This window comes from Mobula birostris, chromosome 5 (assembly GCF_030028105.1).
Source record: "Mobula birostris isolate sMobBir1 chromosome 5, sMobBir1.hap1, whole genome shotgun sequence".
Taxonomy (NCBI): domain Eukaryota; kingdom Metazoa; phylum Chordata; class Chondrichthyes; order Myliobatiformes; family Myliobatidae; genus Mobula; species Mobula birostris.
Window position 1 is genome coordinate 16,476,414 of NC_092374.1, and position 26,283 is coordinate 16,502,696.

The 26,283-nt window shown below is 42.1% G+C and overlaps 1 protein-coding gene across 1 annotated transcript in view; it reads left to right on the forward strand.

Moving 5' to 3' along the window:
* galntl6 (polypeptide N-acetylgalactosaminyltransferase like 6) overlaps window positions 1-26,283 on the forward strand; it is a 756,494-nt gene that overhangs the window by 717,942 nt on the left and 12,269 nt on the right. The window contains exon 12 of the mRNA XM_072257441.1: window positions 14,851-15,000. Within this exon, the coding sequence (XP_072113542.1) occupies window positions 14,851-15,000 (150 nt within the window). The remainder of the gene's footprint in view (window positions 1-14,850; window positions 15,001-26,283) is intronic.

The following is a 26,283-nucleotide window of genomic DNA, read 5'->3' on the forward strand; positions in this document are numbered from 1 at the left end:
TCCTATTGACCTGCAGCAGAATCATAGCTCTCCATATCCCGACCATCCATATACCTACCCAAACTTCTCAAACATTGAAATCAAGCTCACATGTACCACTTACACTGGCAGCTCTCATGACCATTCGAGTGAAGAAGTTTTCCCTCGTGTTCCCTTTAAACATTTCACCCTTCAACCTTAACTCATGACCTCTAGTTGTAGTCTCAGCCAACCATTCTTAAAGTGCGCCAGAGATGACTGTCAGCAAGGTGGAGATGTTATCCCTGATACGCACAGACTGAGGTCTCCCCGTGAGGAAGTCAAGTGTCCATTTGCAGAGGGAGGTACAGAGGACCAGGTTTTGGAGCTTGTTGATTACAACTGAGAGTATAATTGTTTTGAACTGAGCTGTAATCAATAAACAGCTGCCTGACGTAGGTATTACTATTGTCCAGGCGATCCAAGGTCAAGTGGAGAGCCAATGAGATTGCACCTGCTGTAGACTTATTTGCGATAGGCATATTGCAGCAGGTCCAGGTCCTTGCTTAGGGAGGACTTGATTCTCATCGTGACAAACCTCTCAAAGCTCTTCACCACAGTAGGTGTAGGTGCAACTGGACAACAGTCATTCAAGCAGCTTACCTTGCTTTTCTTGGGCACTGATATGATTCTCACCCTGTTGAAGCAGGTGGGAACCTTTGACTTATCAACCTTCATCATATGAAGAGCGTTTGATAGCTCTGGGCCTGTATTCACTAGAATTCAGAAGAATCAGGGGTGACTCCATTGAAACCTATTGAATGGTGGAAGGCCTTGATAAAGTGGATGTGAGAGGATGTTTCCTGTGGAGGGAGAGTCTAAGACCAGAGGACACAACCTCAGGATAGAGGGACATCCTTTTAGAACAGAGATGAGGAGGAATCTCTTTAGCTGGAGGGGGGTGAATTTGGAATTCTTTGCCACAGGCAGCTGTGGAGGCCAAGTCTTTATGTACATTTAAGGAAGAGATTGATAGACTCTTGATTAATCAGACCATGAAGGAGAGAAGGCAGGAGATTGGGGCTGAGAGGAAAATTGGATCAAGCATGATGAAATGGCGGAGTGGACGCAATGGGCCAAAGGGCCTAATTCTGCTGCGATATTTTATGGTCTTGTGTCCTTGAACATTCACGCCCCTTGGATGGCAGAGATTTTGAAAGGTCCATCAGGTATACCATCAGGGCCAGACACCTTGTGAGGGTGCACCCTCCTGAAAGATGTTCAGATGTTGACCTCCAAGACAGAGATCATAGGATCACCAGATACTGCAGAGATTCGCAAAGGTATAGTTTTATTCTCTCTTTCAAAGTGTGCATAAAAGGTGGTGAACACATCTTGGAGTGAAGCCTCACAACCATTCATGATGTTAGGTGTCACCTTGTAGGAAGTAATGGCCTGCAAACCCTGCCAGAACTGATATGAATCCAATTCCATCTCCAACTTGAAACAGAATCATACCAGGACTTCTTGTGTAGTTCTGGATCACCAGTCTTGAATGCCTCAGATCAAACCCTCAGCAGATTATGAATCTCCTGGTTCATCCACAGCTTTTGGTTTATGTATGTCCAATATGTTCTTGAATGCACACACTCATCCACCCAGGTCTTGATGAAATTGGTAAAAACTGTGGCGTATTCATTCAGCCTCAAAGATGAGTCCCTGAATGTTGTTCAGTCCAGTAACTCAAAGCAGTCCTGTAACCTGTGGTCCAGTCCTGTAGGCACTCCTCCACCTCCCTCAACCATACCTTTTTGGTCCTCGTCACTGTTCCTATGGTATTTTGTCTCTGCCTATACTCGGAGTAGAAGTACAACTAGGTGATTGGGTTTTCCAAAGTGAGGGCGTGGGATGGCACGGTAGACGCCCTTGATGCTGGTGTAACAGTGGTCAAGTGTGTTGGCTCCTCTGGTTCCACAGGTGATGCATTGGTGCTAGTTGTTCGGAGACTTCTTCAAGCTGGCCTGGTAGAAATCCCCAGCAATATAGAGAAGGCATCTGAGTGTGTTGTTTCGCTACTGCTAATCACAGTGCTCGGCTCTTCCAGTGTCTGTCTGATATTGGCCTACGGTGGAATGTACACCACTACCAGGAAGTTCCTCAGCAGATAAAATAGATGACATTTGACCGCTAGATGTTCCTGGTCAGGTGAGCAGGTCTGAGACAGAACCGCCAGATCTGTGTACTACAATGAGTTAAGTGTAAAGCATACTCCACCTCCTCTACCTTTAAAAGACTGAGCTGTCCTGTGTTTGCAAAGAATGATGAAGCCTTTGGGCTGCAGCGCTGCATCTGAAATGGTGGGCATGAGCCATGTTTTTGTGAAGCGAAGTACACAGCAGTCCCTGATGTCCCTCTGGTGCAACAATCTTGCTCTGAGGTCCTCAGTGTTATTTTCCAGAAACTGTACATTCACCAATAGAATAGTCAGGAGTGGAAGTGTAAGTCCTCTGCATTTCAATTGTTTCTCTAGCCCAACACATCCTCCCTGCATCTGTTTCCTTAAAGGGGAACTGCACTCATGGCATAAGTCTGCAGTCCAAGATTTGCCGATATCATTAGATTTGAGCATCGATTGACTTTTTAAACATGTTAAAATGATGTTTCTCACTGAAGAACATATGACTACCTGGGAATATTTCATGATTACCATTGGAGCTGCACGCAAAGAGTCGCCATTTATTGGAGCCATCTTCCCAACATTTGAAATGGGACCAGGTGAGTGGCCACTCTGGCGCTGGTTACTGTACCATAGTTGGGAACATGGGCAAGAAGAGGGTGAGAAGCCTGAATGGAGCCTTTTCCAGAGTCCACACATGTGCACATCAAATTCAATGTCAAATTATTATCAAAATACTGATACATCACCACATACTACCTCGACATTCATTTGCTTGCAGGAAATAAAGAAATAAAATAGAATTCATGAAAACTCTGCATAATGCATACACGCATATAATAGAAAAAATTAGTGGGTACTTAGAGGATTTGAAAACTTTTAAAAAACAACAGAACGCAACTAAAATAGACAATAAGAAGGTAAAGATGGAATACAAAATAAGCGAGCCAGTAATATTAAAGAGGATACCAAATGTTTCTACAGATAATATAAACTGAAAAAGAGAGGTGAGAATGGATATTAGACCGCTGGAAAACGACGCTGGAGTGGTAGTAATGGGGGACAAGGAAATGGCAGATGACCTGAGTAAGTATGTTACATTAATCTTCACTGAGGAAGACACAAGCAGTGAAGGATAGAAGTTTCAGGTGTCAGGGGTCATGAAGTGCGTGCGCTTACCATTACTGGAGAGAAGGTTCTTGGGAAACTGATAGGTCTGTAGGTAAGTAAGTCACCTGGACCAGATGGTGTACACCCCAGAGTTCTGAGAGAGGTGGCTGAAGAGATTGTGGAAGTTTGTGTGAATGATCTTTCAAGAATCGCTAGATTCTGGAATGGTTCTGGAAGACTGGAAATATTCCAAGTGTCACTCTAGTCTTCAAGAATGGAGAGTGGCAGAAGAAAGGAAACTATAGGCGTTAGTCTGACCTCAGTGGTTGGGAAGATGTTGGAATCGATTAAGGAAACGGGGTTTTAAACTCCCTATACCGACAATCTTGCTGGTGAACGTGCAGTCTCTGGTGAATAAAATCGACCATCTCAAAGCCAGGGTGCTGAATCAGAGGGATATGAGGACTCTGAATCACAGGGACATGAATGCATGTGTCCCTTGTTTCACAGAATCCTGGTTAACCCCTTCGGTACCAGATGCAGTGATCCAGATCGACACGTTTACTATACACTGTCAGAAAAGATCTATAGAGTCTCTCAAAAGCAGAGGTGGAGGAGTCTGCCTCATGATCAGCTCTTCTTGGTGCACAAATATATCAGTGCTGTCCCAATTCTGCTCACCAGACCTGAAATATCTAGCAGTAAAATGCTGTCCTTTTTACCTACCATGGGAGTTCTCCGGGGTCATTTTGGTAGTAGTTTACATTCCACCTCAGGCCAATGTCAAATAGGCTTTAGATGATCTGAATAATGGGATCAACATGCACAAAACAGCGCACCCTAACACCTTCACCATCGTTTTGGGAGATTTTAACCAGGCTAGTCTGAAAAAATCACTAAGCAACCACCATCAGCAGATCACTTGCAAGACCAGAGGAAGCAACACACTGAACCATTGCTACACCACCATCAAGAACGCCTACCGTGCTATTCCATGCCCTCACTTAGGGAGGTCTGACGCTTTGAGAGGTTAGTCATGACTAGACTGAACTCATGTCTCAGCAAGGACCTGGACCCACAATAGCTCAATGGTAGACACAATCTCAATGGCTCTCCACACAGCTTTAGACCACCTGGACAACACAAGCACCTACATCAGGGTGCTGTTCATCGACTTTAGCTCAGCATTTAATACCATCATTCCCACAATCCTGATTGAGAAGTTGCAGAACCTGAGCCTCTGTACCTCCCTCTGCATTTGGATCCTCGACTTCCTAACCAGATGACCACAATCTGTGCGGATTAGTGATAACATATCCTCCTCGCTGACTATCAACACTGGCGCACCTCAGGGGTGTGTGCTTAGCCAACTGCTCTACTCTTTATATACACATGACTATGTGGCTAGACATAGCTCAAATACCATCTATAAATTTGCTGACGATACAACCATCATTGGTAGAATCTCAAGTGGAAAGAGTGAGCAGCTTCAAGTTCCTGGGTGTCAAGACCTCTGAGGATCTAACCTGGTCCCAACATATCAATGTAGTTATAAAGAAGGCAAGACAGCAGCTATACTTTATTAAGAGTTTGAAGAGATTTGGCATGTCAACAAATATACTCAATAGCTTCTATAGTTGTACCGTGGAGAGCATTCTGACAGGCTGCATCACTGTCTGGTATCAGGGGGCTACTGCACAGGACCAAAAGAAGCTGCAGAAGGTTGTAAATCTAGTCAGCTCTATCTTGGGTACTAGCCTACAAAGTACCCAGGACATCTTCAGGGAGCCGTGTCTCAGAAAGGCAGCATCCATTATAAAGGACCTCCAGCACTCAGGGCATGCCCTTTTCTCACTGTTACCATCAGGTAGGAGGTACAGAAGCCTGAAGGCACACACTCAGCAATTCAGGAACAGCTTCTTCCCCTCTGCCATCCAATTCCTAAATGGACATTGAATCTTTGGACACTACCTCACTTTTTTTTAAACATACAGCATTTCTGTTTATGCATGTTTTTTTTAATCTATTCAATATATGCAATTGATTTACTTGTTTATTTATTATTATTATTATTTCTGCTTATGTATTGCATTGAACTGCTGCTGCTAGGTTAACAAATTTCAGGTAACATGCCGGTGATAATAAATCTGATTCTGATTATTAATGATGATGTCTCAGGGTACTTGGAGGCACATGATAAAATAGGCCATAGTCAGCATGGTTTTCTCAAGTGAAAAATCTTGCCTGATAAATCTGTTGGAATTCTTTGAAGAAATAAAAAGCAGGATAGACAAAGGAGATTTGGTTGATGTTGTGTACTTGGATTTTCAGAAGGCCTTTGATAACATGCCACACATGAGGCTGCTTAAGAAAATAAAAGCCAATAGTATTACAGGGAAAAATCTAGCATGGATAAACCAGTGGTTGATTTGCAGGAGGCAAAGATTGGGAATAAAGGGAGCTTTCTGGTTGGCTGTCGGTGACTAGTGGTGTTCCACAGGGGTCTGTGTTGGGCCGATTCTTTTTACATTATGTGTCAATCATTTGGATGAAGGAATTGATGGCTTTGTACAAAGTTTGCGGATGATCTGAAGATAGATGGAAGGGTGGGTAGACTTGACGAGGTATAGAGGCTACAGAAGGGCTTAGTCAGATTAGGAGAATGGGCAAAGAAATGGCAAATGGAATACAGTGTTGGGATGCACTTTGGTAGGAGAAATAAAAAGGTTGACCACTTTCGAAATGGAGAAAAAATACAAAAATCTGAGATGCAAAGGCACTTGGGAGTCCTTATGCAGGATTCCCTAAAGGTTAATTTGCAGGTTGAGTCTGTGGTGAGGAAGGCAAATGCAATGTTAGCATTTATTTCAAGAGAACTAGAATATAAAAGCAAGAATGTAATGTTAAGACTTTATAAAGCACCTGTGAGGCCTCACTTGGAGTATCGTGAGCAGGTTTGGTCCCCTTATATTAGAAAGGATGTGCTGAAACAGGAGAGGGTTCAAAGGAAATTCACAAAAAAGATTCTAGGATTGAATGGCTTGTCATGATGAGTGTTTGATGGTTCTGGGCCTGTATTCACTAGAATTCAGAAGAATCAGGAGCGACCTCACTGAAATCTATTGAATGGTGAAAGGCCTTGATAGAGCGGATGTGAAGAGTATGTTTCCTTCTGTAGGGGAGTCTAAGACCAGAGGATGCAACCTCAGAATAGAGGGATGTCCTTTTACGACAGAAATGAGGAGGAATTTCTTTAGCCAGAGAATCGTGAATCTATGGAATTATTTGCCACAGGTAGCTGTAGAGGCCTAGACTTTATGTATATTTAAGGCAGAGTTGATAGATTCTTGATTGGTCAAGGCATGAAGGGATACAGGGAGAAGGCAGGAGACTGGGCAGAGAGGAAAACTGGATCAGCCATGATAAAATTGCAGAGCAGACTCCAAGGGCCAAATGGCCTAATTCTGCTCTTTTATCTCATGGTCTTATGATCTAAACAAAGATTGTGAAACAACCATTATGCAAAAGAAGGCAAATAGAGCAAATTTTAAAAATTAACAAATAAATACTAAGCACATGTTGCAAAAAATCCTTGAATGTTAGTCTCTAGGTTGTGGAATCAGTTCAGAGTTATGAATGAAGTTATCCATGCTAGTTCAGGGGCCTGATGTTTATAGGCTAATAACTATTCCTAAACCTGCTGATGTGGGATCAAAGTCTCCTGTACCAATGATAGTAACGAGAAAAGAACATGGACCGGATGGCGGGGGTCCTTGATGATGGATGCTGCTTTCATGTTGTAATGTGCTCAATGGAGGGGAGGGCTTAGCCTGTGATAGTCTAGACTGCATCCAAACTTTCTGTAGACTTTTTCATTCCTGAGCATTAGTATTTCCATACCAGGTCACGATGCAACCACTCAGGAAACTCTCCGCTGTGCCTCTATAGGCGTTTGTCAGAGTTTTAGATACTGTGCTGAGTCGGTATGCCAATGGGCAGTCCCTACACATGCACCTGCTAGTGCATGTGCAGTAATTCTTAGGCAGAAGAACCTTGTCTTCCAGCCACTGGATCAATTCCTTGCTGCATGTAGCCCAGGTTTTGGTTGGTGTGCAACAACTACCCCAAGTTAAACGATACATCTTCCATTCTATAATATTAAATTTCGGATATGGAGTGTCAGGACTGTCACTGGTGATACCAACAGTGAAAAATCAGAGCACAGCTCTTATAGAACACAAAACATTCCAGCACAGTGCAGGCTCTCCAACTCACAAAGTTGTACCAACATTTTAACCTACTCCAGTTTGAGAACTCAAGACCCTTTGTTATCAACACTGCTGAGTAAGTAAGAGACAGGGTGGACAGGAAACTTCCAAAGCCCCTTCAGCTGGAGGAGCTAACTGAAAGAGAAATACAACCTCCACTATCAGACTCAGTCAATCTGGCATTTTAGCTATTACTACCATTAGAGAGGAGGTACAGAGGCCTGAAGACACACACTCTGCATTTTAGAAACAGCTCCTTCCCCTCTGCCATTAGATTTCTGAACAGACAATGAACACATGAACACTACCTCACTAGTTTTACTCTCATTTTGCATGACTTATTTAAAATAATTTTTAATAAATATTTCTTATTATAATTTGTCTTTTTTTATGTATGGCACTGTACACCTGCCGTAAAACAACAAATTTCACCACATAAGAACCTGATCTTAGTCCTCACTCTGATTCTGATCTTTGTGCAAATAATATGTCTTATAAGCCCCATGTGGGGGCTTGTGAAAAGCCTAATTAAAATTATATTGATTACATCAAAGGCACTATTTGCATTTATTCACTTTGTTGCCTCCTCAAATAATTCAATTAAATTTGGCAAACCGAACGTTCTCTTTAACAAATTCATGCTGACCGTTCCAGATTAATCTGTGCCTTTCCAAATGAAGATTTATGCTTTCTTTTGGAATGGTTTCCAGTAATTTTCTTACCACAGAAGTTAAACTGACTGGCCTGTAATTACCTGTTCTCTTCTTTCCTCTCTTTGTACATTATGGTACATCATCAGCAGTTCTCCAGGGCTCCACCACTCTTGCAGCCAGAGAGAACTGAAAAATGTAGTCAGAACCTCTGCATTTTCCTCACTTTCAAAAAGCCTTGGATATAGTTCATCCATAATTGGTGATATATCCATTTTCAAAGATAATAAACGCTGTTTACACTTTCCCTTTTATGATTATTCTTCCTTCCAATGTTTGACAGTAATTTGTTTTAAACACAAGTGGTATCAGATCTTTTTAGTGAAGACAGCTGCAAATCATTCATTAAGAAATTTACCCACATCTAAGTCTCTGCTCTTTTCCCAATTATGCTTCTGATTATAGCTATCAGTTTTCCTTCTGAATTAAGCATTTTAATGTCCTGACTTGACAATTTCTATTTCATACCTGTCTAAATCTTCTTTTCCTAATTTCACTCCAACATTTACTCAACTACCTCAAGCTTTCTGCTCCATTGAGTTGTTACTGTACTTCTTTTGTCATATCTCGCCAAATACACCTCAATATCAACAACTTGAAGATATAGGAATTCAACACATATTCTTGTGGGAAAACATTTATTCTGAACACCCTTAATCTTTTTAAATGCTACTTCTTCCTAGATGCTGAAGTTTTCAATGGCATCTTCAATTTCCCGCTTGCAGTTTCCTACCTGCTTCAAAAGGGCATCAATCATAGTGGTGCCCAAGAAGAGCAGGGTGAACGTCCTCAATGACTATCATCCAGTTGCACTCACATCTACTGGGGTAAAGTGCTTTGAGAAGTTTATAATGGCTTGAATTAACTCCTGCCTGCCTGGACCCACAGCTATTTGCCTACCTGCAATTGTGTGTTGCTTGGATTTCGAGCATCTGCAGATTTCCTCTTGTTTACAATTTACAGTTCCTGTTTGCTAAGTATGCCCACAAAAAAAAATCTCAGGATTGTATGTGGTGACATACATGTACTCTGATAATAAATTTAACTTTGAACTTTAAGGACCAGAAGGAAATTTGGGTGGAGAAATGACAGGTAGCATTTAATCCTAAGAAGTGTGACACGTTGCACTTCAGAAGATCAAATTCAATCCATTCAATTCAATTCAAGTTTATTTGTCATTCAGCCATATGAAACAGTGTTACTCTGGGGTCAAGGCACAAAACACAGTATCAACAGTCACACACAGCACAAAGCACACACAAGATAGCAAGCACAAATGGCATCACAATCACGTGCAATAAAAAAAGATCAAAAACTCGCGCCATTAATCCACAGTCGACAACAATAAAACCCGTCTTCCACACAGCAAACTTTAGGGTGATGGGAGCATGACCAACTCCAGCCTGGATGTTGACCACACTGCCCCCAGTGGAGCGCACCCGCTCTGGCACTCCCCCCAGGCAACACCGCGGCTTGAGGCCCAGTCCTTACGTATAACAGGTAACAAGCCCATATAGAATGTCAGCAAAGATACAACCACACAAAATAGATGTTTATATAGTCCAGACCCTTCAGTTCATTGAAATCTAAGATGTACGTACATGCAGATGTACAAATGTAAGATGAACATACCTATATAGTAAATGGCAGTACCCTTAGAAACATTGATGTATAGAGGGATTTTGGGGTGCAGGTCCATAGCTCCCCGAAGGTGACAACACAAGTCGACAGAAAGGTAAGAAGACATACAATACACTTCCCTTTTTTGGTCATAGCATTTGAATATACAAGTTGTGAAACCATATTGTAGCTGTACAAACTTTGGTTAGGCCACGTTTGGAACACTGGGTGTGGTTCTGGTTATCACATTACAAGAAATATTTAGAGGCTTTGGGGTGTGTATGAAAGATGTTCACCATGATGTGGTTTGGATTAGTGTGCATTAGCTATAAAGAGAGGTTAAAAAGCTTGGATTGTTTTCTCTGAAGCTTTGGAGACTAAGGCGTGACCTTATAGAAGTATATGAAATAGTGAGAGACATTGATAGGATAGATTCTTTTTTTTCCGGATTGAAAATGTCAGATACTAGAGAGGGTACATATAAAGCTAGAGGAGGGAAAAGTTTGAAAGAGATTTGAAAGGCAAATGTTTTTATTTTTTTTTATGCGGAGCACTGTAGGTGCTTGGAAAATGCTGCCAGGGAAGATGGTAGACAGATATGACTGCCACGTTTAAGAAGCATGAGATGGCAGGATATAAACCATGTGCGCGTAAATGGGGTTGGTTTAAATTGGCAAAGATATGGTGGGACAAAGGGCCTGTTCCTGTGCTGAACTATTCAATGTTCTAGGAAAGATCCTCAAATAATATTGTTATCACTTCAGTTATTAAACAAATTTTATTGATTGCCAAGATGGCACTGACAACATACAGTGATGTTTTGCAGGCAGCTCACAATTTATGCCTGTGAGAAACTAAATCTCAAGGTAGCATATGGTCAAATATATGTACTTCGATAATAGATATAATTTGAACTCTAAACTTTCTCTGGTGAAAAGATATGACTTCTGGAGTAACCCATAGAGCTAAGATTGCAGACTTCATAATTACTTTGCAAACCACTTTAATCTGGAGAGCACTGTTGATAAACACATATATAGTGTTCACTCCCTTAAGTCTCATTAATTGGGAAAGAAAGAATTGATATAGTGTTCAAGAAGATAGTCAAAAAACTTTTCTTATGGAGAAACAGAGAGGGGGAAGCCCAAAACATTGGAAATACACACTTAAAATTGGAGTTAAATTAGACTGGTGTGATTCCAGAAAGTATTTCTTCACAGGAAACCTAAAGGAAGTTTGGACTCTTCCCAACAAACTATTCAGACTGAAGGTCACTTGGAAATTTAAAACTAAGATTATTGTTTGTTAGGGGTAATAAGAGTTAAATGAAACATTCAGCCAAGCTTCAAATCAACCACCAATTAAATGAACAGCAGAACTGGCTCAAGGAGGATGAAAGAACTATTGAATTGTCCATGTTATACTTTATATTTTATACTTTATTGTCGCCAAACAATTGGTACTAGAAAGTACAATCATCACAGCGATATTTGATTCTGCGCTTCCCACTCCCTGGATTACAAATATTAAATATTAGAAATATTTAAAATAGTAAAAATTAGTAAATATTAAAATTTTAAATTATAAATCATAAATAGAAAATAGAAAAATGGAAAGTAAGGTAGTGCAAAAAAAACCGAGAGGCAGGTCCAGATATTTGGAGGGTATGGCCCAGATCCGGGTCAGGATCCGTTCAGCAGTCTTATTCCTGCTGGAAACAGCCAATCAAAATTTTAGCTCTGAAATATAAACATCATGGGTCTCCAGCTTGATTTCCAGGGAGCGATGAGAAAGTGCAGAGAAAAAAGTTATCAGACTGGCTGTAAAGATGAGGAATTCCAATTAGCAAGTTGGACCAATACAGTTGGGATGAATATAGGGAAGCCAATCCCAGGATTAGTGACATAGTTTCAAAGAAATGAGGAAACGATACCAAGGGGAATTGTATGGAAAGTCTTGTTCATGAAGAGTGCAGTGATGATCTGACATTTGCTGTCCGTAAAAGATAGGTGAAACAAGAGCAAATTGCGGCTCTCAAATTGGATTAGCACTTAAAAGACAGTAATTTGGGGAAGGGGTGAAATTGGATGGACTGCTAAAGAACATAGACCTAATCAATGCTATGATTAGTAATTATTATTGATTATTATGTATAAAGAACATATAGCTAATAAATGTTATGATAGCTAATTGCTAATTATGTACAAAGAAGATGGATTTAATGTTATGATTATATATTACTACTAATTCTTTTGAGCGCAGCTTCAACAATATTCAAGAAATGTGACATCGTACAAGACATAACAGTTTACCTTTATCCCTTCACAACCATTCTTTCACTCCACCACCAACGTATGGTGGGAGCAATTTTCATCTACAGAATGGAATGCAGCAACTCACCAAGATTCCTTAGACAGCACCTTACAAACCAATGACATCTATCTGCCAGATTACCCCAACCTGAGGTCCACAAACCCCTTGCTTAATTGTATTGGCCCATGGCATTAAAATGGTTGGGAACCCTTGTTCTAGAAAGTCAAGGGCAGCAAAAGCATAGGAACACCACTATCTGGAAGTTGGGCTCCAAGCCTCACACCACCTTGACTTGGAAATATATTGGTGACCCTACACTGTCATTGGGTCAAAATCCTGGATCTGACACCTTAATGGTCAGAGGTTGATGGATTCTTGATTGGTCAGGGTATGGCGGGGAGAGTGGGGTAGGATGCAGGGAGAAGGCAGGAGATTGGGGCCGAGAGGAAAATTGGATCAGCCATGATGAAATGGCGGAGCAGATTTAATGGACCAAGTGACCTAACTGTGCTCCTGTATCTTATGGTATATAATGCAGTGGTTCAAGAAGTTAGTTCATCAACACTTTCTCTAAGGATGTTAGGGGTGTGCAACTAAATGGTGATTCAGCCTGTGAAGCCATTGATAAATAAAAAAACAACTCTATATCTCTAACATATCTGGATTAAAATCTATTTCCTAACCACCAGTCCTTCCCTTTCCCTCAAATTGACTGAGGCAGTTCACAGCCTTAGTGTCACTTTGTCCCAAATCAGCTTCCAGTTACCAATCAGTATTTTTAACTACCACAATCTTCTGCTTCACAGCTTCATCCAATCACTTCTCCACAGTCTACCTTCTGCTGAGTTCCTTGGCTATGCTGTCACCTCTAGACTTGATAACTCCAAGGCAATCTAATCTGACCTTCCACATTCCACTCACAGTAACCTGAGATCATCCAAAACTCTGCTGCCTGGCCCCTATCTGACATTATTCCCCTACTTACCATCTGATCTACCCTAAGTGGCCGCTTTATTAGGTACTCCTGTGCACCTACTCGTTAATGCAAATATCTAATCAGCCAATCACGTGGCAACAACTCAAAGCATAAAAGCATGCAGACATGGTCAAGAGGTTCAGTTTTTCAGGTGAAGAAATATGATCTAAGTGACTTTGACAGTAGGATAACTGTTGGCGATGGATGGAACGGTTTGAGTATCTCAGGAACTGCTGGGATTTACTGGGACCTTCACACACAACAATTTACAGAGAATGGTGTAAAAAGCAAAAAAAAAAGCCGGTCCTCTGGGCAAAAATGCCTTGTTAATGAGAGTGGTCAGAGGTGCCAGTAATTCAAATAACCACATGTTACAACAGTGATTTGCAGAAGAGCAACTCTGAATGCACAACACGTTGAACCTTGAAGTGGATGGGCTGCAGCAGCAGAAAACCACAAATGTACACTCAGTGGCCACTTTATTAGGTACATCCTGTACATAATTCACTCAGTGGCCACTTTATTACATACAGGCAAACCTAATAAAGTGCCGTTGAGTGTGCATTGACTCCAATCTATCCATCACTCGGAATGTAAAAACTTCACCCTTAATTACATCTCTCTGCTCTTCCATTTCTCATTTCTCCTCCAACGCTTCAACATTTATATTCTCCCAATTCCAGTCTCGTTTTCAGCCCTAAATTCAACCTCTCCGTCATTGGATGCCACACAATTAAGATCCTAGGCTCTAGAAGTCCTTCCTGAAATAGCTCCATGGCAACAGCTCCGTATCAAGGATCAAGGATCAATTCATTCACTAGTTACATTTACATGTATTAGGAAGTTTTGCTGTGGCATGTTGGTACGAGGTGCAATTTTAAAAAAACCACAACATTCAACAATTTTTAAAAAATAAAGAATTATATAAAATTAAAGTTAGAGTATGGATATGGAATAAAATGTGCATAAATACCAGCATGTATTTACAATGTAACCAGCATTATAGAAAGTGGTTCACAGTGTTTAGAGTGCAGTGACTGAGGTAATAGAGAGAGGGGGTGGGAAACTAATTAGAATAGGTGATCAGATTAACTGCCGGGGGTGGGGGGAGGGAAGAAACTTTTTCAGATAGCGTGAAGTTTTTGTTTTAATAGCGCTGTAGCACTTTTCAGAAAGTAATTTATGGAAAAGGCAGTTTGCAGGTAGTGTCCACAATGATTTTTCCTGCCTGTTTCTTTGCCCTGGACACATTTCTGTCCCCAGGTGATGGTAGACTGCAGCCAACGGCCTTTTCTGCTGACCGGAAGGTTCGTTGTATTTTTTTTATGTACTGCGAGAGGGTGCCGCAGCAAAGCAGACAGTAATGGCTAATGTGGGGATGCGCTCTCTGAAGGCAGTGAAGAATTGCACCATTACGCTCCGGTTAATGGAGGAGACCAGTTTTTCCACTAAGGTGCCTTTTAATGCAGATTCTAATAACGCTTTTGAACATAGTGTCAAATTTTCCTTGATAAAGATCTTGCAAAATGCCTTGCCATGTTTCAGTACGCTGAAACTGCAATAAGAATATACGTTATTACAAGTTATATCCTGACACATTAGCCATCAGGTGAATTAACTTTTCTTTTCACTTTTGATTTCCTAAGTAGCCAGAAGCAGGAGCAGATTATCCCCAAACTCATTGCGACTTAGTTCTAACGTAATCTCTTCTGACTTCAGATATTCACCTTTGGTTGGCGAGAGGACATTCGACCTGGAGAGCCACTTCACACCAGGAAGTTCTGCTTTGATGCTATCTCCCACAGCAGCCCCGTCACTCTGTATGACTGCCATGGTATGAAGGGCAACCAACACTGGCGTTATCGGAAGGTAAGTAACATCCTTGTGTTGAAATGGTTGGGGACATTGGATCACTCCCTGTTATTTTCCACGGCAGCATTGGTAACTTTGGTTTCCAATAGTGCCTATAACACAAACAAATAAATCACTAAACCTTATGGTTGCCATTATAAACACGATCTGACACTGAGGGAAAATGAGGTATTCAATCAAACGTTGACTCTAAGGCAGGGGTTGAATCTGAGAGGGACCAGTATTCTTGTGGGCAGGTTTACTAGAGCTTTTGGGAGTCGTTTAAACTAATATGGCAGGGGGATAGAAACCAGTATGATACAGCTGAGGATGAGCCAGCAGGTTTACAAGTAGATGATGGATCTAACAGGAATGTGCTGAAGGTGCATGTTTTTTACGGGCGTCCGTTAGTCTCGTGAGACCATGGATTTGCGCCTTGGAAGGTTTCCAGTGCGCACACCTAGGCAAGGTTCTATGGAAGACCAGCAGTTGCCCATGCTGCAAGTCTCCCCTCTCCACGCCACCGATGTTGTCCAAGGGAAGGGCATTAGGACCCATACAGCTTGGCACCGGTGTTGTCGCAGAGCAATGTGTGGTTAAGTGCCTTGCTCAAGGACACAACACGCTGCCTCAGCCAAGGCTCGAACTAGCGACCTTCAAATCACTAGATGAACAACTTAACCATTTGGCCATGGGCCAACGGAATAAGGTGGACGAACCCATGGTGCAATTCGAGGTTGGTCGGTATGATGCTGTGGGCATCACTGAGTCGTGGCTAGAAAAAGGCCATAGTTGGGAGCTTGTATTCACAATATGCTGGAGGAACTCAGCAGGTCGGGCAGCATCCATGGAAAAGATCGGTCGACGTTTCGGGCCGGAACCAAGGGTGCCAGCCCAAAACGTCTACCGATCTCTTCCACAGATGCTGCCCAACCTGCTGAGTTCCTCCAGCGTGTTGTGAGTGTTGCTTTGACCCCAGCATCTACAGATTATTTTGTGTTTGGGAGCTGGTATTGAAAGGACAGGCAGGTGGTGTGGCTCTGTTGGTAAGAGATGGAATTACATCTTTAGAACGAGGTGACATAGGGTCGGAGAATGATGAATCTTCATGGGTGGAGTTAAGAAACTGCGACAGTAAAAAAAAAACATTATAGGAATCATATATAGACCTCCAAATACTATCCAAGATGTGAGGTTGAGATTGTAAAGGGAGCTGGAAAATGCATGTAATAAGGTAATGTCACAATTGTAATGGAGGACTTCAGTATGCAAGGCGATTGGGAAAATCAGGTTGGTGTTGGATCGCAACGGAGGGAATTTGTTGAATGCCTACAAGATGGCTTTTTAGAGCAGCTTGTGCTTGAGTCTACTCAGGGAAAGGCTATCTTGGATTGAGTGTTGTGTCATAACCCTGATCTTATTTGGGAGCTTAACGTAAAGGAACCTTTAGGGGACAGTGATCATAATAAGATTGAATTCAGACAGCAATTTGAGATGGAGAAGCATAAGTCACATGTATCAGTATCGCAATGGAATAAAGGGAATTACAGAGGCATGAGAGAGGAGCTTGCACAGGTGGTTTGCAGATCCAGCAGGGATGACGGCAGAGCAGAGATGGCTGAAGTTTCTGGGAATAGCTTGCAAGGCACAGGATAGATGTAGAATTGTTCTCAAATGGCAGGGGTAGGAAACTGTGGGTGACAAAGGAAGTTAAGGACTGCAGAAAAGCCAAAGAAAGGGCATATAAGGTAGCAAAAGTGAATGGGAAGTTCTATGATTGGGAAGCTTTTAAACTCGAACAAAAGGCAACTAAAAAAGCTATAAGAAGGGAAAAGATAAAATATGAGGGCAAACTAAGCAATAGTATAAGCAGGATACTAAAAGTTTTTTCAGTTATATTAAGAGTAAAAGGGAGGTGAGAGTTGATATTGGACCACTGAAGAATGATGCTGGTGAGGTAGTAACAGGAGACAAAGAAATGGCAGATGAACTTGATGAGTACTTTGCTTCAGTCTTCACTGTGGAAGTCACTAGCAGTTTCCCTGAGTGTCAGGGAGCAGGAGTGAGTGCCATTGCTACTACAAAGGAAAAAGTGCTAGGCAAACTCAAAGATCTTAAGGTGGCTAAGTCACCTGGACCAGATGGACTGCATCCCAGAGTCCTGACAGAGGTTGCTAGAGATAACGGATGCATTGTTCATGATCTTTCAAGAATCACTTGACCCTGGCATGGTCCCAGAGGACGGGAACTTTGCAAATGTCACTGCACTTTTTAAGAAGGGAGGAAGGCAAAAGAAATGAAATTATAGGCCTGGATGGGACAAAGAGACTGTTTCTGTGCTGTAGCATCCAATGACTCCATGACTTTGCTTAGTAAATCTCCATTGGCTCAATAGATCCAGATCCAATATCAAATCTGCATACATCGGTTTTCCCGTCTCTGATGCTGCATAAGCAACCAAGTTACTCCAGCTGTTTTTTTTCCCTCCAGATTCAAACATCTGTAGTCCTTCACATCTCCATTCAATAAGAGGCTGCAGGTGATATAATCTGGAGCAAAAGAAAAACAGCAGAAGGAAATCGGCAGGTCAGGCAGCATATGTCTGATCTGCTAAATCGACAATGGACAGTGATGTTTCAGAATGACTCCCTTTTATTCTTTACATATTTAGAACATCTTGGGTCTGCTCTTTTTGCTGTCTGTCTTTCCTCATCTTCTTCCTTTGCCTCTCTTACTTTAGTTCAGCATATGTCTCTTCTTAAACTCGACGCTGTGCCAAATGGCTTTGGCACATTGAGGGAAATAGGACATCTTGGACCATTGCCACTGTCGGCTGGCAAGCAACATATTATCTTCTGAAACAGTATTTGAAGGATAGGGTAGTAAGCAGGTCAGGCCTATGTTCTCCCAGAGACTGTGTGGGCTTCCTCCCACATTTCAAAGACATACTGGTTAGTAGGTTAATTGGGCTCATTGCCCAATCAAGTCTCTTGACCCATAACAATGAGATTAATTCTGAATTGGTCTCCAAGTATGCCAGCAAGCCATTGCGTTGGATCAAAATTGGTCACCCATGGATTACCATAGTAACGAAATATGTCACCAATGTTGATACAATATTGTATGGATACAATAGGGTCTTTTAAGAGCCTCTTAAATAGGTACATGGAGATTAGAAAAATAGAGGGCTATGCTCTAGAGAAATTCTAGGCAGTCTCTAGAGCAGGTTACATGGTCAGCACAACATTGTGGGCCGAAGGGCCTGTAATGTGCTGAAAATTTCTATGTTCTATGTTGCATTGATAAAATCATAGCATTTTCATTAACAGCACTATGTTCGCCATAAGGACTGCAGTGGCATTTACAAATGGTTACTCAGTCTCTTCTGCTGTCACTACTATATTCTCTGGGAAAGCAGGGAGTGGCATTAAGTGCTGCCTTTGTCAGCATCACCACATCACTAGAAGAATGTCTTAAGGAGCATGGTAGCGCACTGATTAGCCTAACACTATTACAGCACCAGCGACCCAGGTTCAGATACCTGTAAGGAGTCTGTACATTCTCCTTATGATCATGTGGGTGTTTTCCAGATGCACCAGTTTCCTCCCACAGTCCAAAGACTGGTAGATTAATTGGTCACGCGGGTGTAATTGGGTGATGCAGACTCGTTGGGCTGGAAATCCTGTTACCATGCTGTATCTCTAGATGTAGTTAGACAGACTGACAGACACAGATAGATAGACAGATAGGCTTAAGCAATATCTGTTTTAACTCGAATCCTTTTTTATTTCCACTGGGTGTTTCTCACCACCACCCTCAGGAAATCTAAAGTGCCTGTTTTAGTGGCGCCTTTGGCTGTGAGCTACTCTTGAGTCAGCACTGAGCTAATGTGAAAGCACTAAATCATTCTTTCTCATGTATGTGCGCAGTTTTTGCCTGCCATTGCTCATGGATCATGCAGCCAACCACAATAGTGTCATTCTAAAAGCTCGGCAATACTGGCAATACTCCAACTGTTTCATTAACCTGACATCTGAGTTATAAGTGTGTCCCAGCTAGTACAGTTCAATTTAAATTATACTGCAATTTAATACAAATGCTTTCCACAGCTGAATTAAAGTTAAAAGGGTGTACAGTATAAAAAGATCTCCTCAGCGCAGTGCCACTGCAAGAAGTGCAGCTGCCTCAAAACTCCAGGAATGTGGGTCCAGTTTTGTCCTCCAGTGCTGTCAAGTATAGAGTTTTGCACCTTCTCCCTATAACCACCTGGATTTCTCCTGGAAATTCAAGTTTCCTCCCAAATCCCAAAGACATGCTGGTTGTTAGGCCACTGGAAATTGCTCTTTGTGTAGGTAGGTGATAGGAGAATTGGAAGGTGGTATTGGGAGTGCGAAAGAGGTTCTGTTACAGAGAAGTAAATAGGGGAATAGAATGGCTCTGTGAAAGTCAACATAAATTTGATGGGCTGAATGGCCTTAATTTTCTTTGGAGAAGGTACAGAAGGGGTTCACCAGGATTCTCCCAGCAATGGAAAGTATTAGCAATAAGGAGAGTTAGAATAAACTTGGATTGTTTACTCTAGAGTATCAGAGGGCGATATGCATCGTGCATTCGCAAGATGCACGACCTGTGGTGGGATAGGAAAGCCGAAGAGGTGCAACGCTTCACCGACATCAACAACTTGAAGCTGCTCTTCAACTCTATCAAGGTGATCTTCGGCCCCTCAAGATCTGGCTCATCTCCACTGTTGTCCACCAATGGAACCGCACTGCTAAAGGACAAAGAGAGCATCCAACACAGATGGAAACAGCATTTCAGACAGCTCCTAAACCGCGCTTCATCGGTCGACCAGTCTGCTCTGGACCAAATCCCCCAACAGCTTATTCATGAGCAAGTAGATGATCTTCCCTCGATAGATGAAGTCAAGAAGGCTATCATGCAGATGAGCAGTGGCAAGGTGCCCGGCAAGGTTGGAATACCTGCTGAACTGTACAAGGCACTTAGCAAGGAATCACTTGAGGCTTTCCACAGCACCCTGACTAGCATTTGGGAAGAAAAAGAGATTCCCCCCCAGGAGGGGTGTGGGACAGGTGGCAAAGGAGTGCCGGTGGGGGGGGGGGGGGGGAGTTGTCACGTGTGCAGACACATCCAGCCCTGAGACACCAGACAAGATCATTTGATTCCAAACAATTGGTTTATTGTGTTTATTGATCATTACAAAATGTCTCTCTGTTGCTTCCCACTCCCTTTCCTCTCCCTGCCCCCCTCCCACTCTCAGTACACAACAGAGACCCATATCAAAATCAGGTTTATCATCACTCACGTATGTCATGAAATTTGTTTCTTTTTTTTCATGGCAGCAGTACAGCGCAATACATAAAATTACTTCAGTACTGTGCAAAAGGTTTAGGTTCCCTAGCTATATATACTGTATGTGCCTAAGACTTTTTGTGCGGTACTGTACCTGAAGTAAATTGTGGTCTAGAATCAGTATGATTGTCATTAAAGCAAATGGTTTTTACAACAAGCCAAAAGGTAGAGTAATAGTTATCAGAGGACCATTTTTCACAGGACTAATCCAATGCAACATGTTTGACTTCTAATACAGTAGCAATGTCACCCACGTTCTCTGTTGATAAAGTTCAAAGTAAATTTATTGTCAATGTATATAAATGTCACCATATATATACAACCCTGAGATTCACCTTCTTGTGGGTCTGCTCAGTAAATCCAAGAAACAATAAAATTAATGAAAGACCACATCCAACAGGACGGACAAACAACCAATGCACAAAAGACAACAAACTGTTCAAATACAAAAGATAAAAAAAAGAAGTAATAATAATAAATGAATAAGCAATAAATATTGAGAACATGAGATGAAGAATCCGTGAAAGTGAGTCCATAGGTTGTGGGAACAGTTCAGTGATGGTGTGAGCGAAGTTGAGTGGAGTTATCCCCACTGATTCAAAAGCCTAAACAAGGGAAAATCTGCAGATGCTGGAAATCCAAGCAACACACACAAAATGCTGGAGGAGCTCAGCATGCCAGGAGGCACGTATGGAAAAGAGTACAGTCAATGTTTCAGGCCAAGACATCTGCTGAGTTCCTAAACACAAAATAATCTGCAGATGCTGGGGTCAAAGTAACACTCACAACACGCTGGAGGAACTCAGCAGGTCAGGCAGCATCCGTGGAAACGATGAGTCGACGTTTTGGGCCGGAACCCTTCCGAAACGTCGACTCATCGTTTTCACGGATGCTGCCCGACCTGCTGAGTTCCTCCTGCATTTGTGTGGGTTACTTGGTTCAAATGCCTAATGGTTGAGGAGTAATAAATGTTCCTGACCTGGTGGTGTGGGTGGTGTGGGTCCTGAGGTTCCTGTACCTTCTCCCTAATGGCAACAGTGAGAAGAGACCATGGCCTGAGTGGTGAAGATCCCTGATGATCGATGGTGTTTTCCTGTAACAGCACTCCTTGTAGGTGTGTTCATTGGTGGAGAGAGCTTTACCCCACCGTATCCACTATTTTTTATAGGATTTTCCACTTAAGGGCAATGGTGTTTCCATACCATGATGCAACCAGTCAATTTACTATTCTCCACATGTCTATAGAAGCTTATCAAAGTTTTAGCTATCGTGCTGAATCTTCGCAAACTTCTAAGGGAGTAGAGGTACTGTTGTGCTTTCTTCGTAATGGCATTTAAGTGCTGGGCCCGTCCCAGGATAGATCTTCTGAAATGATAACACGAAGGAATTTAAAGTTAGTGCAATAGTTTCAGTTAAAATGATGAGCTGGATATAAGTACATCTAACACATTTTATCTTAATTAATGAAATAGAACCGAATAGCACAGGAATAACAATGTCTGTGCCAAACACAAAGCCAAATAAAACTTAATCTCTCCTGCCTGCACATGATCCATATCTGTTCATTTCCTGTATGTTCAGATGTCTACATAAAAAAGCCTCTTGAATGCTATGATCCTATCTTCTTCCAACATTATCCCAGGCAGCCTGTTCCAGGTCCCTGCTACTCTGTGTAAAATAAATTTAACCTTTTCCCCCTTGCAACTTTTATACATGTACTCCAGCATTCAAATGTTAAATAAATCTACTCACTTTAGCTTTACATGGAGTTATGGTCAGTCGCTACTCTGGAATGCCTAGGGTGTATCAGGAGGAATTCTTTTCACAATGTCCCTCTTTATGAGGTGACTCCTGGCTCAAGGATGGCAGATGTCAAAATAACAGTTGATATAACCCTGAATCACAAGGTTATAACAATGGAGGCAGATGAGAAAGACTTGCCAGATATTTACTGCAATGTATATGTAATAATTAAGTTATTGTACTAGCAGACAGATCTCCAGAACATTGATGTGGACATTTGAATTAAAAATCCCACCATGGCAGCTTCAGAGTTTAAATTCAAGTAAAAACGTGAATCTGGAATTAATCAAAATTCTGAGTCTCAGTAACAGTCACCAGGATACAACTGGATTGTTGTAAAAGCTGTTAGGTTCACCAATGTTCTTTAAGGAAGAAACTCTGACATCCACATCCTAGCTGGTTCAGGTCTAAGATTAAGTTTATTGTTGTCATCGGCATAAATACACAGTGTATAAATGCCATGAAAATTAGCTTTATGCAACAGCACAGTACAGTACAAGATTAGTTAACATAAGCTTAACTTACTATATAATATTACTTATATGTGTGCAAGATAAAAAAAAAAGTGTAAAGATACTTGTGCAAGCTGAGAGAGGAAAATAGTACAAGGTAGTGTTTGGGCTTTTCAGGTCAAGTTCAAGAACGTGATGGCAGTGGAAAAGGAACTGCTGTTGATCCTTGAAGTGTGGGTCTTGAGGCTTCTGTACCCCCTGACTGATAGAAACATAGAAAACATAGAAAATAGGTGCAGGAGTAGGCCATTCGGCCCTTCGACACTGCACCGCCATTTATTATGATCATGGCTGATCATCCAACTCAGAACCCCGCCCCAGCCTTCCCTCCATACCCCCTGATCCCCGTAGCCACAAGGGCCATATCTAACTCACTCTTAAATATAGCCAATGTACTGGCCTCAACTGCTTCCTGTGGCAGAGAATTCCACAGATTCACCACTCTCTGAGTGAAGAAGTTTTTCCTAATCTCAGTCCTTAAAGGCTTCCCCTTTATCCTCAAACTGTGACCCCTTGTTCTGGACTTCCCCAACATCGGGAACAATCTTCCTGCATCTAGCCTGTCCAATCCCTTTAGGATTTTATACGTTTCAATCAGATCCCCCCTCAATCTTCTAAATTCCAACGAGTACAAGCCCAGTTCATCCAGTCTTTCTTCATATGAAAGTCCTGCCATCCCAGGAATCAATCTGGTGAACCTTCTTTGTACTCCCTCTATGGCAAGTATGTCTTTCCTCAGATTAGGAGACCAAAACTGCACACAATACTCCAGGTGTGGTCTCACCAAAGCCTTGTACAACTGCAGTAGTACCTCCCTGCTCCTGTACTCAAATCCTCTCGCTATAAATGCCAGCATCCCATTCGCCTTTTTCACCGCCTGCTGTACCTGCATGCCCACTTTCAATGACTGGTGTATAATGACACCCAGGTCTCGTTGCACCTCCCCTTTTCCTAATCAGCCACCATTCAGATAATAATCTGTTTTCCTATTTTTGCTACCAAAGTGGATAACTTCACATTTATCCACATTAAATTGCATCTGCCATGAATTTGCCCACTCACCCAACCTATCCAAATCACTCTGCATCCTCTTAGCATCCTCCTCACAGCTAACACTGCCACCCAGCTTTGTGTCATCCGCAAACTTGGAGATGCTGCATTTAATTCCCTCATCCAAGTCAGTAATATATATTGTAAACAACTGGGGTCCCAGCACTGAGCCTTGCGGTACCCCACTAGTCACCGCCTGCCATTCTGAAAAGGTCCCGTTTATTCCCACTCTTTGCTTCCTGTCTGCTAACCAATTCTCCATCCACATCAATACCTTACCACCAATACCATGTGCTTTAAGTTTGCACACTAATCTCCTGTGTGGGACCTTGTCAAAAGCCTTTTGAAAATCCAAATATACCACATCCACTGGTTCTCCCCTATCCACTCTACTAGTTACATCCTCAAAAAATTCAATGAGATTCGTCAGACATGATTTTCCTTTTCACAAATCCATGTTGACTTTGTCCGATGATTTCACCGCTTTCCAAATGTGCTGTTATCACATCTTTGATAACTGACTCCAGCAGTTTCCCCACCATCGACGTTAGGCTAACCGGTCTATAATTCCCCGGTTTCTCTCTCCCTCCTTTTTTAAAAAGTGGGGTTACATTAGCCACCCTCCAATCCTCAGGAACTAGTCCAGAATCTAACGAGTTTTGAAAAATTATCACTAATGCATCCACTATTTCTTGGGCTACTTCCTTAAGCACTCTAGGATGCAGACCATCTGGCCCTGGGGATTTATCTGCCTTCAATCCCTTCAATTTACCTAACACCACTTCCCTACTAACATGTATTTCGCTCAGTTCCTCCATCTCACTGGACCCTCTGTCCCCTACTATTTCTGGAAGATTATTTATGTCCTCCTTAGTGAAGACAGAACCAAAGTAATTATTCAATTGGTCTGCCTTGTCCTTGCTCCCCATAATCAATTCACCTGTTTCTGTCTGTAGGGGACCTACATTTGTCTTTACCAGTCTTTTCCATTTTACATACCTATAAAAGCTTTTACAGTCAGTTTTTATGTTCCCTGCCAGTTTTCTCTCATAATCTTTTTTCCCCTTCCTAATTAAGCCCTTTTTCCTCCTCTGCTGAACTCTGAATTTCTCCCAGTCCTCAGGTGAGCCACTTTCTCTGGCTAATTTGTATGCTTCTTCTTTGGAATTGATACTATCCCTAATTTCTCTTGTCAGCCACAGGTGCACTACCTTCCTTGATTTATTCTTTTGCCAAACTGGGATGAACAATTGTTGTCGTTCATCCATGCAACCTTTCAATGCTTGCCATTGCATATCCACCGTCAATCCTTTAAGTGTCATTTGCCAGTCTATCTTAGCTAATTCACGTCTCATACCTTCAAAGTTACCCCTCTTTAAGTTCAGAACCTTTGTTTCTGAATTAACTATGTCACTCTCCATCTTAATGAAGAATTCCACCATATTATGGTCACTCTTACCCAAAGGGCCTCTCACGACAAGATTGCTAATTAACCCTTCCTCATTGCTCAAAACCCAGTCCAGAATAGCCTGCTCTCTAGTGGGTTCCTCGACATGTTGGTTCAAAAAACCATCCCGCATACATTCCAAGAAATCCTCTTCCTCAGCACCTTTACCAATTTGGTTCACCCAATCTACATGTGGATTGAAGTCACCCATTATAACTGCCGTTCCTTTATTGCACACATTTCTAATTTCCTGTTTAATACCATCTCCGACCTCACTACTACTGTTAGGTGGCCTGTACACAACTCCCACCAGCGTCTTCTGCCCCTTAGTGTTACGCAGCTCTACCCATATCGATTCCACATCTTCCCGGCTTATGTCCTTCCTTTCTACTGCGTTAGTCTCTTCTTTAAACGGCAACGTCACCCCACCTCCCCTTCCTTCATGTCTATCCCTCGTGAATATTGAATATCCCTGAACATTGAGCTCCCATCCTTGGTCACCCTGGAGCCATGTCTCTGTGATCCCAACTATATCATAATCATTAATAACAATCTGCACTTTCAATTCATCCACCTTATTACGAATGCTCCTTGCATTAACACACAAAGCCTTCAGGCGCTCTTTTACAACTCTCTTAGCCCTTATACAATTATGTTGAAAAGTGGCCCTTTTTAATGCTTGCCCTGGATTTGTCGGCCTGCCACTATTACTCTTCTCCTTAGCACTTTTTGCTTCTACCCTCACTTTACACCCCCCTGTCTCTCTGCACTGGTTCCCATCCCCCTGTTGTGAACTAACCTCCTCACACCTAGCCTCTTTAATTTGATTCCCACCCCCCAACCATTCTAGTTTAAAGTCACCTCAGTAGCCCTCGCTAATCTCCCTGCCAGGATATTGGTCCCCCTAGGATTCAAGTGTAACCCGTCCTTTTGACGGGTAGCACCATGCAGAGGCGATGGCCCAGATAGTTGGAAGGGATCCAGATGGGGGTCTCTGATAATGGTTTCTGCCTTCCTGAGATATTGTGTCATGTAGTTTGTATGTGACTCTGGATCCACCACCATAATTGACCTTTAACAGCCTATTGGAGTTGGACAATAAATTACAACATTTTCAGT